A 20,201-nucleotide genomic window follows, 5' to 3' on the forward strand; every position below is an offset into this window, starting at 1 on the left:
ATCTGTGTCCTGTCTGCAACATGCAGACACGGACCAACTAAAGTCAATGGGCCCGCAAATAAAAAGCAGACACAACATGGACGTCATCCGTATCTTCCGGACCAAAAAATGGATACGGTTATGTGCGGTGCCCCGCATCTACCGTGATTTTACTTACAATAAAACTGCCGTAGACAGTTGACGGGGGAGTGCCGCTATTTTTTCTTCTTTCAATTATTTGGTTATGTGCATGAGGCCTAAGGCATAAAGCTGCACCGGTGTTCAGGTTTACAAACCCAAAAATCTGCACCATGTCTGTGCGTTTCACCAAAAAACGCATATGTTACTTGTGGTTTTCCTGCAGATCTGACCTTTGCATTGAAAGAGTGAAATGCGCACAAAAAAACGCACAAAGAACTGACGTTGCAGCGCAGCACCGCCTGCATCAAACTAAGGAAAGCAAATGGGTTTGCGTTGCGACCCAATGGTTACCGCCACACGACAGTCACAAGAACCCAAACCTGCTGAATTTCTTAGAGCCGTGTTGCAGTCATAGAACCGACTACGTCACGATGCAGGCAGCACTGTACTCTGATCTCTGGTCGTGTCACGGCCAAAGTCGCCATTAACCATTTTTTCTTTATATTTTAAGGGAACTTCCTGGAATATTGTGGCAGCCATGTAATTTTTTTAATATATATTTTTATTTTTTTTTCCTCATATTTTACTTTTGTCACAAAAAGAGCGAATAACCATTGTAAAATGTTCAGCTTTGTTGTTTAAATAAGACTAAATAATTGTACATTTGGATTCTACCCTCCACATTGTTAAACTGTTAACAAGTTAATAAAAATCTATATTATTACACCGAAGTCACTAGTCTTTTTGGAAAATAAATTATGAATTTAGCACTGCTGACGGAAATTAGGCGCCTAAAGAAGCGCATGCGCGGGCGGTAGCTGCCATGCACCTACAGCGCGTGCGCAGTGCCTACTCGGAAGTCAACCCGGTGACCAGCTTTCTCACAAGGAGGAATGCGCATGCTCCGTGCGTCGTATCCATGCGACGGCTATAACACAACGTAGGACCCGTTGCTAGGAGACCGGGAGGAAGCGGTCTAGAACCGTACAGTAAAACAGAGGAAGGAGCAACGAGGGACAACATGGCATCCCCGATCCAGGACGACGGAATGCAGCTGGAGCTGGGAGTCAGTCATCGGGTTTAATGGTGAGTAGAGTGAGAGGGGCCCTGTATGTGCTGGACACCTGGTAGTCACCTACATTTTCATCACCCCTCCCCCAAACTACCTACCTGCATTACATTAATGGGGGGCTGCAGCGCTCATGCCTTTCCATGCAGAGCCCCTATTTATTAGAAAGGGGGTGCAGCGGAGGAAATAATAGGATATGGCCGCAGGTAATAGATACATATGACATAAATCCAATGATAATAATAGTGACAAACAGAATCACCAGCGAAGCAACAGGGCCTTAAATAAACCCGCTCTATAGTGCACTAGTAACCAAATATACCACCACATGTCCATTACACAATACCTAAAGGATGGCATCACAATAAAACATCACCAAATCCAAAATACCACTGTTATGGGGGATCTGTGGATGGCACTGTTATGGGGGATCTGTGGATGACATTGTTATGGGGGATCTGTGGATGACACACTGTTATGGGGGATCTGTGGATGGCACTGTTATGGGGGATCTGTGGATGACACTGTTATGGGGGACCTGTGGATGACATTGTTATGGGGGACCTGTGGATGACACACTGTTATGGGGGATCTGTGGATGACACTGTTATGGGGGATCTGTGGATGACACTGTTATGGGGGATCTGTGGATGACACACTGTTATGGGGATCTGTGGATGACACACTGTTATGGGGGATCTGTGGATGACACACTGTTATGGGGGATCTGTGGATGACACACTGTTATGGGGGATCTGTGGATGACACACTGTTATGGGGGATCTGTGGATGACACACTGTTATGGGGGATCTGTGGATGACACACTGTTATGGGGGATCTGTGGATGACACCACTGTTATGGGGGATCTGTGGATGACACACTGTTATGGGGGATCTGTGGATGACACACTGTTATGGGGGATCTGTGGATGACACACTGTTATGGGGGATCTGTGGATGACACTGTTATGGGGGATCTGTGGATGACACTGTTATGGGGGATCTGTGGATGACACACTGTTATGGGGGATCTGTGGATGACACTGTTATGGGGGATCTGTGGATGACACTGTTATGGGGGATCTGTGGATGACACTGTTATGGGGGACCTGTGGAGGACACACTGTTATGGGGGATCTGTGGATGACACACTGTTATGCGGACCTTTCTGGCAGTGTGTAGGTATATATGGGGCGTAGATTAGTTTGAGGGTGTTGTCCACTTTAACCCCTTCTGTTCCAGGGCACGTGCCCTCTGGGCTGATCAGTCATCCGGGACAGAGAAACACCTCATCTACCCTTGGGGTGCACGGTCATTATCCAGAGTGTGAACAGACACAAGCAGCACTTCCTGCACGGTCACACCAATAACGTGTCCTGCGTGGCCGTCTCCAAGTCCGGGAAATACCTGGCCTCAGGACAAGTCACCTACATGGGCTTCAAGGTAAGAAACTCATAATTTTGGTTGTACTGATCCTGGGTCACAGCCTGTGTTTTAGCCCAGAGCTGAATTCAAAGTTCTGCTGATTGGAAACAGTCAGGGAGCTCTTACCTGAGCCCTTATAATGCAGGAAGAGGAAGGTGTTTTTTTTTTTTACATGCAAATCACCAGAGCAAGTTCTGTAAAGATACAGAATGTCCAAGAAATGCTGAGAGATTTCAGCTCTGAGCTTACATAATTGTGAATTCAGCTCTGGAGTTCTAACAGAAATCTTTATTCATAGGCAGATATTTTCCTTTGGGACTACGCCAAGAGAGAGTCCTGCGCGAAGCTCAGTCTACACAAAGTCAAGGTGGAGGCGCTAGCCTTCTCTCCAAATGACCGATTCCTGGTATCTCTTGGAGGGCAGGATGATGGCAGGTAAGTAGGCGAAGCCGACCAGGTGACTATGATAAGTTCTGCGGCCATTTTCTCACACAGTGACTCACCTCTGCCATCCTGTTCCTGATCTGCTGGTAAGTATTTATCTTCTGAACTGTCTTTTTCTGTCTCATAGTGTCGTCCTGTGGAACGTGGCCACCAGAGAAGCTATTTGTGGCAGCCCGGCGTCTTCTGTCAGCGCAGGACACGCCCTGACCGTCACTTCACCAAACAACTGCGATGACGTGTTTATAACAGGAGGAAAGTAAGTTCTGCATGGTCTACAAAGGATGACCTTACAGCCATAGCACATAGCAGAATAGTGAGTGCAGCTCTGGAGTATAATACAGGATGTAACTCAGGATCAGTACAGGATAAGTAATGTAATGTATGTACACAGTGACTCCACCAGCAGAATAGTGAGTGCAGCTCTGGAGTATAATACAGGATGTAACGCAGGATCAGTACAGGATAAGTAATGTAATGTATGTACACAGTGACTCCACCAGCAGAATAGTGAGTGCAGCTCTGGAGTTTAATACAGATGTACGCAGGATCAGTACAGGATAAGTAATGTATGTATGTACACAGTGACTCCACCAGCAGAATAGTGAGTGCAGCTCTGGAGTATAATACAGGATGTAACGCAGGATCAGTACAGGATAAGTAATGTATGTACACAGTGACTGCACCAGCAGAATAGTGAGTGCAGCTCTGGAGTATAACAGAGGGTGTAGCTTAGTCAGTAAAGGATAAGTAATATGCACCAGCGGAAAGGATAAAAGAGCCCCTGGAGAACTTTCTGCAGTTGATCTGTCAATCAGTGACTAATCCTGTAAGTCCATGGAGCCACTGTATATAAAGTAAGGGTCCTGGATCATTGATCTCCACATGTGACATCCTCCAGCCTCTCCATACTGTGAGGAGGCTTTTATCTGATCTCCTTCTAGGTGTTCATCATTTTCCAGTACTGTACACTGTATATGTAAGTCCCTGTGAAAGTCACTGTTAAAGGGCGGTCACTGTTAAAGGGCGGTCACTGTTAAAGGGCGGTCACTGTTAAAGGGGCGGTCACTGTTAAAAGGGCAGTCACTGTGAAAGTCACTTTTAAAGGGGCGGCCACTGTGGAGGTCTCTGTTAAAGGGGCGGGCACTGTGAAAGTCACTGTTAAAGGGGCGGGCACTGTGAAAGTCACTGTTAAAGGGGCGGCCACTATGAAGGTCACTGTTAAAGGGGTAGTCAATGCTAAAGGGGCGGTCACTGTTAAAGGGGCGGGCACTGTGAAGGTCATTGTTAAAGGGGCGGGCACTGTGGAGGTCAATGTTAAAGGGACGGGCACTGTGGAGGTCATTGTTAAAGGGGCGGGTACTGTAGAGGTCACTGTTATGGGGGAAACTGTCGATATCTTTTTTACGACACACGAAACATAAAAAATGAATATACCCGTGCGAAGCCGGGGGTCCTTCTGCTAGTGGTTTATAAAGACAGATTTATGCATTAATGTCTGAGCTGCACTCATAATTCTGCTAGTTGCCACTGGAAACGGCCAGAAAGGCTTAGAATTATGCCGGACTCAAGGTCTCCGTGCACCTTAATCTAAGGGGTCATGCACATGAACATATCCGTGTCCGTTCCATTTTTTTTTTGCGGACCGAATGCTGAACCATTCACTTCAATGTGTCCGCAAAAAAACGTTAGTTACTCCGTGTGCATTCTGTTTCCGTATATTTCGCATTGCGGACAAGGATAGTATTGTTCTATTAGGGGCCAGCTGCTTCGTTCTGCAAAATACGGAATGCACACGGATATCATCCGTGTTTTTTGCAGATCCATTTTTTGCGGACTGCAAAATACATACAGTCATGTTCATGAGCCTAAGGCTACATTCACACGGACCGTATGCGTTTTGAGGTCCGCAAATTGTGGATACGCAAAAAAAAAACGGATGATGTACGTATGTCATCCATTTTTTGTGCGGATCCATTGTAACAATGCCTATATTTTTGTCCGCAAAAATTAAATTTTTATTTGCGGGGCTATGGAACGGACATACAGATGCAGATAACACACGGTGTCCTGTACGCATTTTTTTCCAGACCCATTGAAATAAATGGGTCTGCATTCTATCCGTAAAAAAAACCGAACGGACACGGAAACAAAATACGTTTCTGTGCATGAGCCCTTAAGGCTAAATGCACACAAACGTATTTTCTTTCCGTGTCCGTTCTGTTTTTTTTTTACGGACCACTCATTTCAATGGGTCCACAAAAAAAATTTGAAGTTACTCCGTGTGCATTCCGTTTCTGTATGTCTGTATTTGCGTTCCGCAAAAAAATAGAACATGTCCTATTATTGTCCGCATTACGGACAAGGATAGGACGGTTCTATTAGGGTCCAGATGTTCCGTTCCGCAAAAATACGGAATGCACACGGATGTCATCCGTATTTTTTGCGGATCCATTTTTTGCAGACCGCCAAAATACATATGGTCATGTGCATGAGGCCTAAGCTGATGGATTCTCCTTCAGGTGAAATATAGGAATGAACGATCACCTTAGGTGAGCATTGCCAGAGTCACTGCGACCAGTCTGAAGGACTGTAAGGGTGCGTGGATGGCGGCATTAATAGACCACGTATAGGACCGCCTGCTCACGTGTTACAGTAACAACTGCAGGAAAGGGACCATAATGGAGTCTGACCTCTCCGTCTGTTCACAGTGGGACCCTGCGCGTTATGGGAGGTGGATCTGCCCAACCGGAAAATGCGCCCCACCGAATGTCAGATGGGTCAGCTTAAGCGGGTGGTCACCTGCCTGGGCGTGTGAGTACCATGCGGAGATAATCCACTTTTTTCGCCAGCGAGGATTTCAGCGGTGTTCTCAGACGCCTAAAGTCCCGCAGACATAATGGAGGCAGAGGGGGGAGGGATTTTTTAATGTATTTCTGGATGACACTCGTTAGGACGCCTTCACACGTGGCAGATTTTGGTGCAGAAATTTCTGCGACTGAAAATCATTTCCCCCATTTGAATAGGGTTGTTCTGGCAGGAAGGACGTGGATTTCTGCAAGCCTGCCGTGTGTGAAGGCGCCCTTATAGGGGGCTTCTGATTGTTTTTTTTTTATTTGTTTTTAAAGGGGTTGTCCAGACCTCTGGACTGGCCGGGCCGCGTTGGTGATCTACTTACCTGATCCCGGTCCCTCCATGTAAACATCCTGTGTGATGCCGCTGCAGCCAATCACTGCTCCCCTTGAGTCATGACAAATGGTTGCATCATGCAAGGGGAGCAGATCAGTGCTGCTAGTGATTGGCTGCAGCGGCGTCAATCCGGAAGTTTACGCGGAGGGACCTCACACCAGCAGCGGAGGCTGGGAGCGAGCTAACTGGGACCTCGCGCTGGGGATCAGGTAAGTATAATCCAACCAACACAGGTCTCCCCTATCTGAGAGGTCTGGAAATGAGTACACATTGATGATCCTATCTCCCCATCAGCCGCTCACTTCCTCTCTTTAACTTCCTCTCTTGGCCTATCACAACTTACTTCCTCGGTTGTGGCATTCTTGAGGGAAAAAAGACTTAGGCCTCATGCACACGACCGTATGTATTTTGCGGTCCGCAAATAATACCAATGACGTCCGTGTTTTGCGGAAAGGAAACAGTACTTCCGTTTTTTTTGCGGGACCAATTGAAATGAATAGTTCCGTATGCGGTTTTCAAAAAACGGAACGGACACGGAAAGAATATACATTCATGTGCAGGAGGCCTTACTCTTCATGCATATGAGGCACCTCGGGGGCGGGGCATAGTCTGTCCCCACATCTTGGTGCACTAAAGGCCTAATTTGCATAAAATATAAGTCATTTTTTTCTTGGAAACGCCACAACCGATTTTCACAAGACAGGTATCCGTTTAGTCAGCAGGGTCAACTAACTGGCAGTATACCCTGATCTAATAGAATTAATCCTGCTGAAGGTGCTTCAAAACACGCAAAAAAAAAAAGCCCCTGGTCCTTAGGGGGTTGATGCAGCATTAAAGGGGCAGCTCTTCTATGCTGTAACCTAGTACAGGTAACCTCCCAATGTAGCAAACTGGGCCACCAAGTATCCCACCCAGCTGATCCGCAGAGCGAGCGCTTGGAGGGTGATTTCGGGGTGCAGTTTCCCCCAGCTATTTCAGGTTCTGTAGGACATTGTACAGGAGACCTGCTCTGGTGATAGCTTTCATGTATCCTCCTCCTGGAGTTAGACATCTCCCTACCTTAGAGGGGGTCTCTAAATATGGACATATTCAGCCCCTTTAAATGAGCATCCACCTGCAGTGACTATGGACATCCTCGCATCTCTACTTTTCTACGTTTCTCCATCGTGGTCCTCGTTCTCACCGCTCTCTTGTCCTCCTAGGTGGCAGAAGACGACAGTGCTTTTACTGCGGCACTTCTACAGGAGATATTCTCAAAGTCAACACAAAGAACAAGCTGCTGAACAGTGCGGACCTCAGAAGGACCGATTCAAGCCTGGTGAGATGATCGCGAGCTCCTGTGCGACAATGTTGTGAAGATGAGATATGAATGCCTGATAACGGTCTGGTCTTCAGTGCCTCCGGATGAACCTCTGCACTAACAGTGTCACCCCCGTACCCCATTCTTCTCTCCTTTACCAGGGGGTGGACCTCTCTGACCTCGCTGAAACTGGAGAGTTATTATTGGCTCCGGAGATGGAAAATTATCCCTCTGCAAAGCCCCCCCAACCTACAATGCCGTTAAGTAAGTGTCCGTCATGATCTAAAAATCCTGGAAATTATCGGGTTCTGTCATCTTTATCAGTGTCCTGTAGGTGGCGACAAAGTCCAGTTTTATTTGCTTTGAATGAATAGAGCAAATTTACTAATGTGATTTTGTCTACATTTTTGGGGCGTCATAATCTCATTAAACTTTAGCGGAAAGGGGCTTGGCTTAAGATGCGACAACGTGCACCAAAATTTTGGCACAAAGTAAGCGAAATAATCGGTGGCGTAGAGATACAGCAGTATATTAGTCGTGCACAAAATCAGTCTAAGCCACTGTGATAAATTTGGCGCGTTCTTGGACGACCTACATCAGTAAATCCACCACTATGATTACCTTACCTCCTATTTTCCTTGTTCTTCAGGAGCGTCAACCTGCAGGGAGCTGTGAACTCCATTACGCTGAGAGGACAGGGGCACCAGTTTTTCGTTGGGACCGGACAGTCCCAGATCTATCGCTTTAACTATCCGGAATTCAAAGAGGAGATCATCGCTACCTGTCACAGCGAGGCCATCAACGACATCGTCTTCCCCTTGTACGTATCTGATTGTGTCTCGCCGGCGTGCTCCATAACGTATATGGCGGTTTTTATACTGGTGCGGTGTCGCATGCACGCTATAGACCGACATTCTATGGCTCTCTGTTATCAGGATGCTCTTTACACTTTGCTCTTTCAGTGGTACGTCAGAACTATTCGCCACTTGTTCCAAGAATGACATCCGTGTTTGGCACACCACCAGCCACAAGGAATTGCTGAGGATTACCGTCCCCAACGTGACCTGTAACGCCATCCAGTTCATGAGAGATGGGAAGAGCATCTTATCAGGTGAGAATAACCCCCATCCCCTCCATAGGATCTCACCTTATGTCACTCTCATTTAGGGCTCATGCACATGGCTGTTACCCGGTCGTGCCCGTATTGCGGACCGCAAACAGCGGATCCACAATCTGCGGGCGCCAGTCGTGTGCTCGCCGCATCATGGATGCTGACCCATGCACTTGAATGGGGCCACAATCCGGAAGGTGCGGAGTGCTTCCGTGGGGTTTCTCTCCGTGCCTCCACACCACAAAAAATAGAACATGTTCATGTTGAAGGGTCTGGATCCATCTGCGGAATCCTCATGGATGTTGCCCATGCATTAATTGCGGTCCCCAATGCACGGAACAGCCGAGCAACGGCCATGTACATGAGGTCCTACTGAGGGAATCTGTCGCTAGCAACCTTCCTATCCAACTGTATAGAGACACAGCTATGGTTCACTTGATTAAAACGCTGTTTTTATTTTGTTGATCCGTGGCTCCATTCCTGAGTTATGATAGTTTTTCTTAATATGCAAATTAGGCCTTTTGTGCAATGAGGGCATCACCATTGCACTCACTATTCTGCTGGTGGAGTCACTGTGTACATACATTACATTACTTATCCTGTACTGATCCTGAGTTACATCCTGTATTATACTCCAGAGCTGCACTCACTATTCTGCTGGTGCAGTCACTGTGTACAAACATTACATTACTTATCCTGTACTGATCCTGAGTTACATCCTGTATTATACTCCAGAGCTGCACTCACTATTCTGCTGGTGCAGTCACTGTGTACATACATTACATTACTTATCCTGTACTGATCCTGAGTTACATCCTGTATTATACTCCAGAGCTGCACTCACTATTCTGCTGGTGCAGTCACTGTGTACAAACATTACATTACTTATCCTGTACTGATCCTGAGTTACATCCTGTATTATACTCCAGAGCTGCACTCACTATTCTGCTGGTGCAGTCACTGTGTACAAACATTACATTACTTATCCTGTACTGATCCTGAGTTACATCCTGTATTATACTCCAGAGCTGCACTCACTATTCTGCTGGTGCAGTCACTGTGTACATACATTACATTACTTATCCTGTACTGATCCTGAGTTACATCCTGTATTATACTCCAGAGCTGCACTCACTATTCTGCTGGTGCAGTCACTGTGTACAAACATTACATTACTTATCCTGTACTGATCCTGAGTTACATCCTGTATTATACTCCAGAGCTGCACTCACTATTCTGCTGGTGGAGTCACTGTGTACATATACTACATTACTTATCCTGTACTGATCCTGAGTTACATCCTGTATTATACTCCAGAGCTGCACTCACTATTCTGCTGGTGGAGTCACTGTCTACATACATTACATTACTTATCCTGTACTGAACCTGAGTTACATCCTGTATTATACTACAGAGCTGCACTCACTATTCTGCTGGTGGAGTCACTGTGTACATACATTACATTACTTATCCTGTACTGATCCTTAGTTACATCCTGTATTATACTCCAGAGCTGCACTCACTATTCTGCTGGTGGAGTCACTGTGCACATACATTACTTATCCTGTACTGATCCTGAGTTACATCCTGTATTATACTCCAGAGCTGCACTCACTATTCTGCTGGTGGAGTCACTGTGTACATACATTACATTACTTATCCTGTACTGATCCTAAGTTACATCCTGTATTATACTCCAGAGCTGCACTCACTATTCTGCTGGTGCAGTCACTGTGTACATACATTACATTACTTATCCTGTACTGATCCTGAGTTACATCCTGTATTATACTCCAGAGCTGCACTCACTATTCTGCTGGTGCAGTCACTGTGTACATACATTACTTATCCTGTACTGATCCTGAGTTACATCCTGTATTATACTCCAGAGCTGCACTCACTATTCTGCTGGTGGAGTCACTGTATACATACATTACGATACTTATCCTGTACTGATCCTGAGTTACATCCTGTATTATACTCCAGAGCTGCACTCACTATTCTGCTGGTGGAGTCACTGTGTACATACATTACATTACTTATACTGTACTGATCCTGAGTTACATCCTGTATTATACTCCAGAGCTGCACTCACTATTCTGCTGGTAGGGTCACTGTGTACATACATTACATTACTTATCCTGTACTGATCCTGAGTTACATCCTGTATTATACCCCAGAGCTGCACTCACTATTCTGCTGGTGGAGTCACTGTGTACATACATTACATTACTTACCCTGTACTGATCCTGAGTTACATCCTGTATTATACCCCAGCGCTGCACTCACTATTCTGCTGGTGGAGTCACTGTGTACATACATTACATTACTTATCCTGCACTGATCCTGAGTTACATCCTGTATTATACTCCAGAGCTGCACTCACTATTCTGCTGGTGGAGTCACTGTGTACATACATTACTTATCCTGTACTGATCCTGAGATACATCCTGTATTATACTCCAGAGCTGCACTCACTATTCTGCTGGTGCAGTCACTGTGTACATACATTACATTACTTACCCTGTACTGATCCTGAGTTTCATCCTGTATTATACTGCAGAGCTGCACTCACTATTCTGCTGGTGCAGTCACTGTGTACATACATTACATTACTTATCCTGTACTGATCCTGAGTTACATCCAGTATTATACTCCAGAGCTGCACTCACTATTCTGCTGGTGGAGTCACTGTGTACATACATTACATTACTTATCCTGTACTGATCCTGAGTTACATCCTGTATTATACTCCAGAGCTGCACTCACTATTCTGCTGGTGCAGTCACTGTGCACATACATTACTTATCCTGTACTGATCCTGAGTTACATCCTGTATTATACTCCAGAGCTGCACTCACTATTCTGCTGGTGCAGTCACTGTGCACATACATTACATTACTTATCCTGTACTGATCCTGAGTCACATCCTGTATTATACTCCAGAGCTGCACTCACTATTGCACCCAAGCTCCGCTCCTTTCTGTGGCCAGCCCCTCCCTGGCTGCTTTGATTGACAGTGGTAAAGCATTGAGGAAGGGTCTGACCACAGAAAGGAGTGGAGTTTGGGTGCAACAAGAGCAATGGTGATGCCCTCATTGCACCAAAGGCCTAATTTGCATATTAATAAAAATTACTATAACTCTGGAATGGAGCCTTAAACCTACAAAGGAGAAGCAGAGTATTAATGAGGTGAAGCACAGTTGTGTGTCAGTGCAAACAGTTGGAGAGGAAGAGCGCTGGTGACAGATTCCCTTTAAGGCCTCATGCACGCCGCCGTTGCTCGGCCGTTCCGTGTTATCGGTCCCCAATGCACGGGCAACATCCATGTGGATTCCGCAGACGGATCCAGACCCTTCAACTTGAACTTGTTCTATTTCTTTGCGGTACGGAAGCACGGAAAGAAACCCCACGGAAGCGCTCCGTAGTTCTTCCGTGGGGTTCAGTACCTCTGTTCCACACCGCACCTCTGGATTGCGGACCCATTCAAGTGAATGGGTCCGCATCCGTGATGTGGTGAGCACACGGCCCGATGCCCGCATATGGCAGACCCGCTGTATTGTGGGCCGCAATTCGGGTCCAAAAGGCTTTTAGGCTGTGGACAGAAGGTGCCATTAGTCCAGCAGTGGACACAAGTAGAAGATGCCGCCAGCCTTTAGTTGCTCTGGATTGCTACTTAATGGGTTAATTCCCTTCTGCAGGTTATTGGCTTCTTCATTCACTGATATGGGATTTCCAGAAATAGTCGAACACGCCTGCTTGGATATTTTTGGAAGTCCCATAGCTGTCAATGGAGAGGTCATGCGTGCGTGGCCTCCTCTCTGTGTTTACAGCAGCGCACGACACGGCCACGTTTTGGTGCATCTTCCGGCCGTGAAAAAAAGATAAATGTGGCAGCCTGTGGCTTCCTTTTCTTGCCACTTCTGAAAAGTGGTGTGAAGGGGGGTATGTCGCACATTTTGGCGCACAAATGGGGTGTGACAAAACAGCATCTGTCAGCAGTTTTGTCCCTACGACACTGGCTGACCTGTTACATGTGCACTTGGCAGCTGAAGGCATCTGTGTTGGTGCCATCTTCATATGTGCCCGCATTGCTGAGAAAAGTGAAGTTTTAACATATGCAAATGATCCTCTAGGAGCAACGGGGGCGTTACCATTACACCTAGAGGCTCTGCTCTCTTTGTAACTGCCACGCCCCCTGCACTTTGATTGACAATCATACTGTCTGGCTCTGACAAAGTGCAGAGGGCTCGGCAGTTGCAGAGAGAGCTGAGCCTCTAGGTGTAATGGTAACGCCCCCGTTGCTCCTAGAGGCTCATTTGCATACAGTAAAACAGCATTTTTCTCAGCAATGCGGGCACATAGGAACATGGGGCCAACACAGATGTCTTCAGCTGCCAAGTGCACATGTAACAGGTCGGCCAGTGTCATAGGTACAAAGCTCCTGACAGATGCCCTTTAAATGTCACTTTAACAGGTCAGTGAAATGCTGAGGCTGCAGTACGATTCTGTGTCACTAGGTGGCAACATTGCAACCCTTTATGTGGCACACGGTGACGGGTATCTGTCGAGGGACATGCTGGAGGTTGTGGTTCCTATATACACATATACTATGGTGAAATCGGATACAGGTATGACATATTACCCAGTATTGTCTCCTCAGCCTGGAATGACGGCAAGATCCGAGCATTCACCCCCGAGAGCGGCCGTCTGATGTACCAGATTGAGAACGCACACAGCATGGGAGTCACAGCGGTTGCCACCACCAGCGACTGCAAGAGGATTGTGAGCGGCGGAGGAGACGGAAGGGTTTGTAGATGTGAACATTACAGTATTCTGCTGGAGAGCGAGAAAAATAGACCCTGAAGTGAGAATCACTGTGCAGGTACGAGTGTGGGAGATCGGAAGAGAAAGCCAGAGGATGGTGGAGTCCATGAAGGAGCACAAGTCAGCAGTGTCCTGCATCAAACTGAAGAGCGACAACCGCGAGTGCGTTACTGCCAGCTCTGATGGGACCTGCATCATATGGGACATTGAGTCAGTATCGTATACCTACTGGTTAACGTATTATTATCTGATATCTCCAACATTATATAACACTTTACATATAGACTAACTCTACATTACATTACTTATCCTGTACCGATCCCGAGTTACATCCTGTATTATACTCCAGAGCTGCACTCACTATTCTGCTGGTGCAGTCACTGTGTACATACATTACATTACTTATCCTGTACTTACCCCTGAGTTACCTCCTGTATCTATACTCCAGAGCTGCACTCACCATTCTGCTGGTGCAGTCACTGTGTACATACATTACATTACTTATCCTGTACTGATCCTGAGTTACATCCTGTATTATACTCCAGAGCTGCACTCACCATTCTGCAGGTGCAGTCACTGTGTACATACATTACTTATGCTGTACCGATCCCGAGTTACCTCCTGTATTATACTCCAGAGCTGCACTCATATTCTGCTGGTGCAGTCACTGTGTACATACATTACATTACTTATCCCTGTACTTACCCTGAGTTTACCTCCTGTATTATACTCCAGAAGCTGCACTCACTATTCTGCTGGTGCAGTCACTGTGTACATTCATTACTTATCCTGTACCGATCCTGAGTTACATCCTGTATTATACTCCAGAGCTGCACTCCACTATTCTGCTGGTAGGGTCACTGTGTACAATACATTACATTACTTATCCTGTACTGATCCCGAGTTACATCCTGTATTATACTCCAGAGCTGCACTCACTATTCTGCTGGCTGCCAGTCACTGTGTACATACATTACATTACTTATCCTGCACTGATCCTCAGTTACATCCTGTATTATACTCCAAAGCTGCACTCACTATTCTGCTGGTGCAGTCACTGTGTACTTACATTACATTACTTATCCTGCACTGATCCTGAGTTACATCCTGTATTATACTCCAGAGCTGCACTCACTATTCTGCTGGTGCAGTCACTGTGTACATACATTACATTACTTATCCTGTACTGTTCCTAAGTTACATCCTGTATTATACTCCAGAGCTGCACTCACTATTCTGCTGGTGAAGTCACTGTGTACATACATTACATTACTTATCCTGTACTCATCCTGAGTTACATCCTGTATTATACTCCAGAGCTGCACTCACTATTCTGCTGGTGCGGTCACTGTGTACATACATTACATTACTTATCCTGTACCGATCCTGAGTTACATCCTGTATTATACTCCAGAGCTGCACTCACTATTCTGCTGGTGCGGTCACTGTGTACATACATTACATTACTTATCCTGTACTGATCCTGAGTTACATTCTGTATTATTCTCCAGAGCTGCACTCACTATTCTGCTGGTGCAGTCACTGTGTACATACATTACATTACTGATCCTGTACTGATCCTGAGTTACATCCTGTATTATACTCCAGAGCTGCACTCACTATTCTGCTGGTGCAGTCACTGTGTACATACATTACATTACTGATCCTGTACTGATCCTGAGTTACATCCTGTATTATACTCCAGAGCTGCACTCACTATTCTGCTGGTGGAGTCACTGTGTACATACATTACTTATCCTGTACTGATCCTGAGTTACATCCTGTATTATACTCCAGAGCTGCACTCACTATTCTGCTGCTGCAGTCACTGTGTACATACATTACATTACTGATCCTGAGTTACATCCTGTATTATACTCCAGAGCTGCACTCACTATTCTGCTGGTGCCGTCACTGTGTACATACATTACATTACTTATCCTGTACTGATCCTGAGTTACATCCTGTATTATACTCCAGAGCTGCACTCACTATTCTGCTGCTGCCAGTCACTGTTGTACATACATTACATTACTGATCCTGAGTTACATCCTGTATTATACTCCAGAGCTGCACTCACTATTCTGCTGGTGCCGTCACTGTGTACATACATTACATTACTTATCCTGTACTGATCCTGAGTTACATCCTGTATTATACTCCAGAGCTGCACTCACTATTCTGCTGCTGCAGTCACTGTGTACATACATTACATTACTGATCCTGAGTTACATCCTGTATTATACTCCAGAGCTGCACTCACTATTCTACACGCTTCAGAGCTGAAATCTGTCTGCACTGGGGTTTAGCAATCTTGGAAGTGTAGTCATACGTCACCGCATTATTGGAAATCAGACTATTAGGGATGCGTCTATGAACAAGCTTGCTGAATGCTTCAAGTAAGAATCGGCAGACTGGTGAATTCAGCTCTGGAGTATAACACAGGCTGTAATGCAGGTTCAGGTCTTGAGGTGGCGGTGTAGGGCACAGCGTTGGTAAATGACACCTGCGCGCACATTATTCTGAACCGTAAGAACTGCATTGAATCGCTCATACACATTAGACGACGGTCGGCCGTAGCTGATGATTTCAGTGGGAGCGCCGGCTGTCTCCTGTGTACGGGCCCTGACTCCGCCCCCTGTAGATACACCGCCATTACTAGCACACCGACAGCATTTGGAAAGGTTATAACATCTTTCAGAATTAATAAGCTGCATTTTCCTCCCTCTTGGACCTGACACGTCTCCTTCTTTCTTCCAGGCGGTTCATAAGGAAACAGATGGTCTTATCCAACACGCTGTTCCGCTGTGTCTGCTACCACCCCGAGGAGTTCCAGATCATCACCAGCGGCACCGACAGAAAGGTCAGTGTCACCGTAGATGGTGGTCTTTATATTCCCTACGACCAGGGGCGCGCAGATAGTACAGGGGGTGGCTGCTGCAGGTCGCGGCAAATGTGCCCGATAGGACAGATGTCTGTAATACAAGGGGGTCCCTGCCGGGGTCTTCATCTATAAGCCAGACCCTCTGCAGTACCAGCAATCACCACCAGATAGTTTACCGTGCAGTTTGTTATAAGCCCACCAGGTGGCGCTGTTTTAAGATGTCATTTGGACATTATGCTGTAAAGAGATCCAACACCAGGGATCAGCAACCTTCAGCACTCCAGCTGTTGTGAAACTACAACTCCCAGCATGCTCCTTTCACTTCTGCGCGAGCTCAGAGAGCAGCCAAGCAAGTGTACACGTTGGGAGATGTCGTTTCAAAACACCTGGAGTGGCGAGGTTGCTGACTGACCCCCTGTCCTTCACGCAGGACTGTTTAGCCCATCTTATCGTTCTCTTGTAGATCGGGTACTGGGAAGTGTTTGACGGCTCCGCTATCAGAGGACTTGATGGATCCATGTCTGGAGCAATCAATGGGATGGACATAAGTGACAGCGGAAGTCACTTTGTCACAGGTAATGTGGAAACATGCACATTGTATTCTATGAGAATTTGACATTTCCGTGCGGATTTTAAAATCCGCAGAATGTCAATTTTATTTTTCTTGACCGGATTTATCCATTTACTTCAATGGGGAGAGTAAAATCCACATGCGGAAAATCTGCACCAATTGATGCGGATTGTCCGCACGGATTTCCCTGGGAACACCTGCGGATTTTAGTGGGGATTATCCGCACGTGAATCCTGAACGTGTGCATGTACCCATAACACTGCATGTGCGTAGGGAGCTTCTCTTGTATTGTTCCGTTGTGGCTCTCAGTTATGGCCACCAGGTGGCAGTGCAGCCCCTCTTTCCATACCTTGACTTTGGTTGTAGCTAGTGTTGAGCGAACTTCTGTTTTAAGTTCGGCGTCTAAAGTTCGGCTTCCGGTTAGCGGAGAATCCCGATATGGATTCCGAATTCCGTTGTGGTGCGTGGTAGCGGAATCAATAATGGCCGATTAGACGCCGAAGTTAAAACAGAAGTTCGCTCAACACTAGTTGTAGCGTCTCTAAGCCATGGACTTTACCCTTCTCCTGTCTTTGGCCGCCAAAATCAGCAAGGGGTTTTTCTCGCTTTCCAGCCAGCCGCCTGTCCGTGATTCTGGTCAGTGCGCGTTTTACCTCAAATCACTGCGGTTTCACCCGTTTATGGCCGCACAGCTTGTATGGGTCGAAACAAGTGCTTTCTACTTTGGCACGTGAGAATACACAGTCTAAGGCCTCGTGCACGCAATCGTATTTCCGTCTGCGCCCAATCATTATTTTTTGCATTTCGGATGCGGACCCATTAATTTCAAATAGAAAAATAGAACAGGTCATATTCTTGTGGACAAAAATAGGTATGTGTAACATAGTGCGGGACCAGCGGCAGGGGAAATGCGGGATGCAGCCGGTATCTGTGATTTGCGGACCCCTAATTGGATACGGTGGTGTGCATGGGGCCTAATCCTGATTGCTTCTTATGTTTCTTCCAGGGGGAGATGACAAGCTGGTAAAAGTCTGGGACTACAACGAGGGTGAAGTAACCCAAGTCGGCATCGGTCACAGCGGCAGCATCAGCCGCCTAAAAATCTGCCCTCTCTCCAAGTACATCATCAGCGTCAGCACCGATGGCGCCATTTTACGCTGGAAGTACCCCTACCCTGTCTAGGTGGTCCTCCTGTCCCACCCTGTTAAGTCAGAGGAACACTCCAGGTAGATCTGACACACTGGGGGTCATTTACGAAGAGCGCTATGCCTGTCGAGGGAGTTGCGGGGTGTGGCAGGGACCGGGCCGGGGCCCCGTCAAATTTACCTTCTTTTATGCCTGGAAAGAGGAGTGAAAAGCACTCGGTCAGGGGCTGGACTGGTTTTCACTCCAGGCGCACGGACTGGCGGAGAGGTGCACTTCATTTAGGACGAGACGCACTCCTGCCAAATCGCAGGGCGGGGGTAAAATGCCCGTCTTTGTAAATGACCCCCACTTCGTTATGTCTAGAAGAGGGTGTGAGGGGGTGGAGCATGACACAGGGATTCAAAGAACCCAAAAAGATGGAACCCCCTGTGCCATGTCCCCCCTCCAACCCTGTGCTGCACATATCACGATGTATCAGCTTTACCCGGAGTGTCCCTTAGTGGACGGTCCTGTCATCTGGCCATGAGGTCCAGTGGTTTCAGTATGGAGGACGCTGAGGAGCTGCCAGTCCACACCTCATAGATATGTCCACGTCTTCTCTTGTGTGGAAATAAAAGACATTTCTGCTCCGATATCCTTGTATGAATTGTCACCGATGGAAGTCAGGTCCAGGCAGAATGACAGGACTGGGGGAGGGGGTTACTTATAAAACGTCGTCCGTTTTTAGGAACCCATCTGGTCTTCCATGGCACCTACATCGAAAATCACTAAATCAGAGCACATGGTGAATTAACATATATTTTAACGCATACTTCGTTGTTTTTTTTTGTTATCAAGATCTCTGCTTCCTGTCAATGAATGGGCTGAAAACCGTACAGAACTAGTACTTTATTCAGATGAGGGTTGACGACAATTAAGACCCTGCCAAACGGCATGTATATAGGTCTGTGTGTTCTAATGGAGCCCTGACCTAAAGGGGAACTCCAGTGACCTATAGACTGTATGTGGGGGGGATCATAAAATGGCTTATATACCTGCATGAGCCCACCCAGATGAGTAACTAAAGGCCCAAAAAATCCTTCTAGATAGTGATCGTTCCCATTAGGGCTCAGGCCATGACCATGATTGGCCTGGAAGGTCAGGGGAGCCGCGGCCGACACACAGACAGTGTTTCCCGGGCCGATCACGTCATGTGAATGAGCCCTAAGGCAGTAGTTGGAAACCAACTCCCTAGCTGTTGTAGCACTACAACTCCCAGCATGGTCTGACAACAAACGCCATGCACTCCATGTAGCTAGAGGCAATAATGAGCCATAAGCCTCATGCACACGACCGTATTTCGTTTCCTTGTCTGTTTCCGTTTTTTTTGCCGATAGGATGCAGACCCATTCATTTCAATGGGTCCGCAAAAAATGCGGACAACACTCCGCGTGCTGTCCGCATCAGTATGTCCGTTCCGTAGCCCCGCAAAAAAAATAGTGCATGTCCTATTTTTTTCATAGTTTGCGGACAAGGATAGGCATTGTTACAATGGATCCGCAAAAATAACATCCTTTTTTTTTTTTTGCGGACCGCAAAACACATACGGTCGTGTGCATGAGGCCATAATCATAGAAATGTGAGAGTGATGGCGGAAGGTGCGACTTGTGGTCATACGGAAATGATAGTGAATGTGGTCGAGTCTACTGTGATGCGCCAAGCATTGAAACATTTGATTCGGCTGCTTCGCCGAACGTCACAAAGCCCATCAGTAGTGGTTGCGATTGTGCCGCCCCCGTCATTGTAACCCTCAGATGCCGCGTTTATAGCGAGCATGGCATCGGACATCAAAATTTGTGTAAAATACAAAAAAAATGAATAAAACCATACTTAACTTCCTCCATTTGATTGCGAAGAGCTGGCCGCCGCCATCTTGACTGTAGATCCAGATCTCACGTGGCCCGTGGTGACGTCATACGTCACAGCACGCGGGATCTTTGCGGCCGGCTCTTCGAGCTGAAATGGATAAGGTAAGTATGTTATTTTACTTTTTACCGCCATACCGCCATTCAGGGAAAAGCAATTTGCTACCACGAAGCTCGAGGGAATTCGTCTTTGCGGCGAATCGAATTTTCCCT

The 20,201-nt window shown here is 46.7% G+C and overlaps 1 protein-coding gene across 1 annotated transcript; it reads left to right on the forward strand.

The window, feature by feature from the left end:
• Positions 1-943: 943 nt before the first annotated feature.
• CFAP52 (cilia and flagella associated protein 52) lies at positions 944-18,667 on the forward strand. Its single transcript, XM_040438571.1, is given in 19 exon segments — positions 944-988; positions 1,119-1,206; positions 2,433-2,464; positions 2,466-2,633; positions 2,914-3,050; positions 3,187-3,315; positions 5,768-5,783; positions 5,785-5,868; positions 7,448-7,460; positions 7,463-7,563; positions 7,707-7,743; positions 7,746-7,809; positions 8,195-8,365; positions 8,508-8,656; positions 13,320-13,465; positions 13,542-13,693; positions 16,244-16,346; positions 16,831-16,942; positions 17,945-18,667. Coding segments are annotated over 19 exon segments (1,923 nt in total). The 3' UTR covers positions 18,121-18,667.
• The last annotated feature ends 1,534 nt before the right edge of the window (positions 18,668-20,201 follow it).

Source organism: Bufo bufo, chromosome 6, assembly GCF_905171765.1.
Source record: "Bufo bufo chromosome 6, aBufBuf1.1, whole genome shotgun sequence".
NCBI lineage: Eukaryota > Metazoa > Chordata > Amphibia > Anura > Bufonidae > Bufo > Bufo bufo.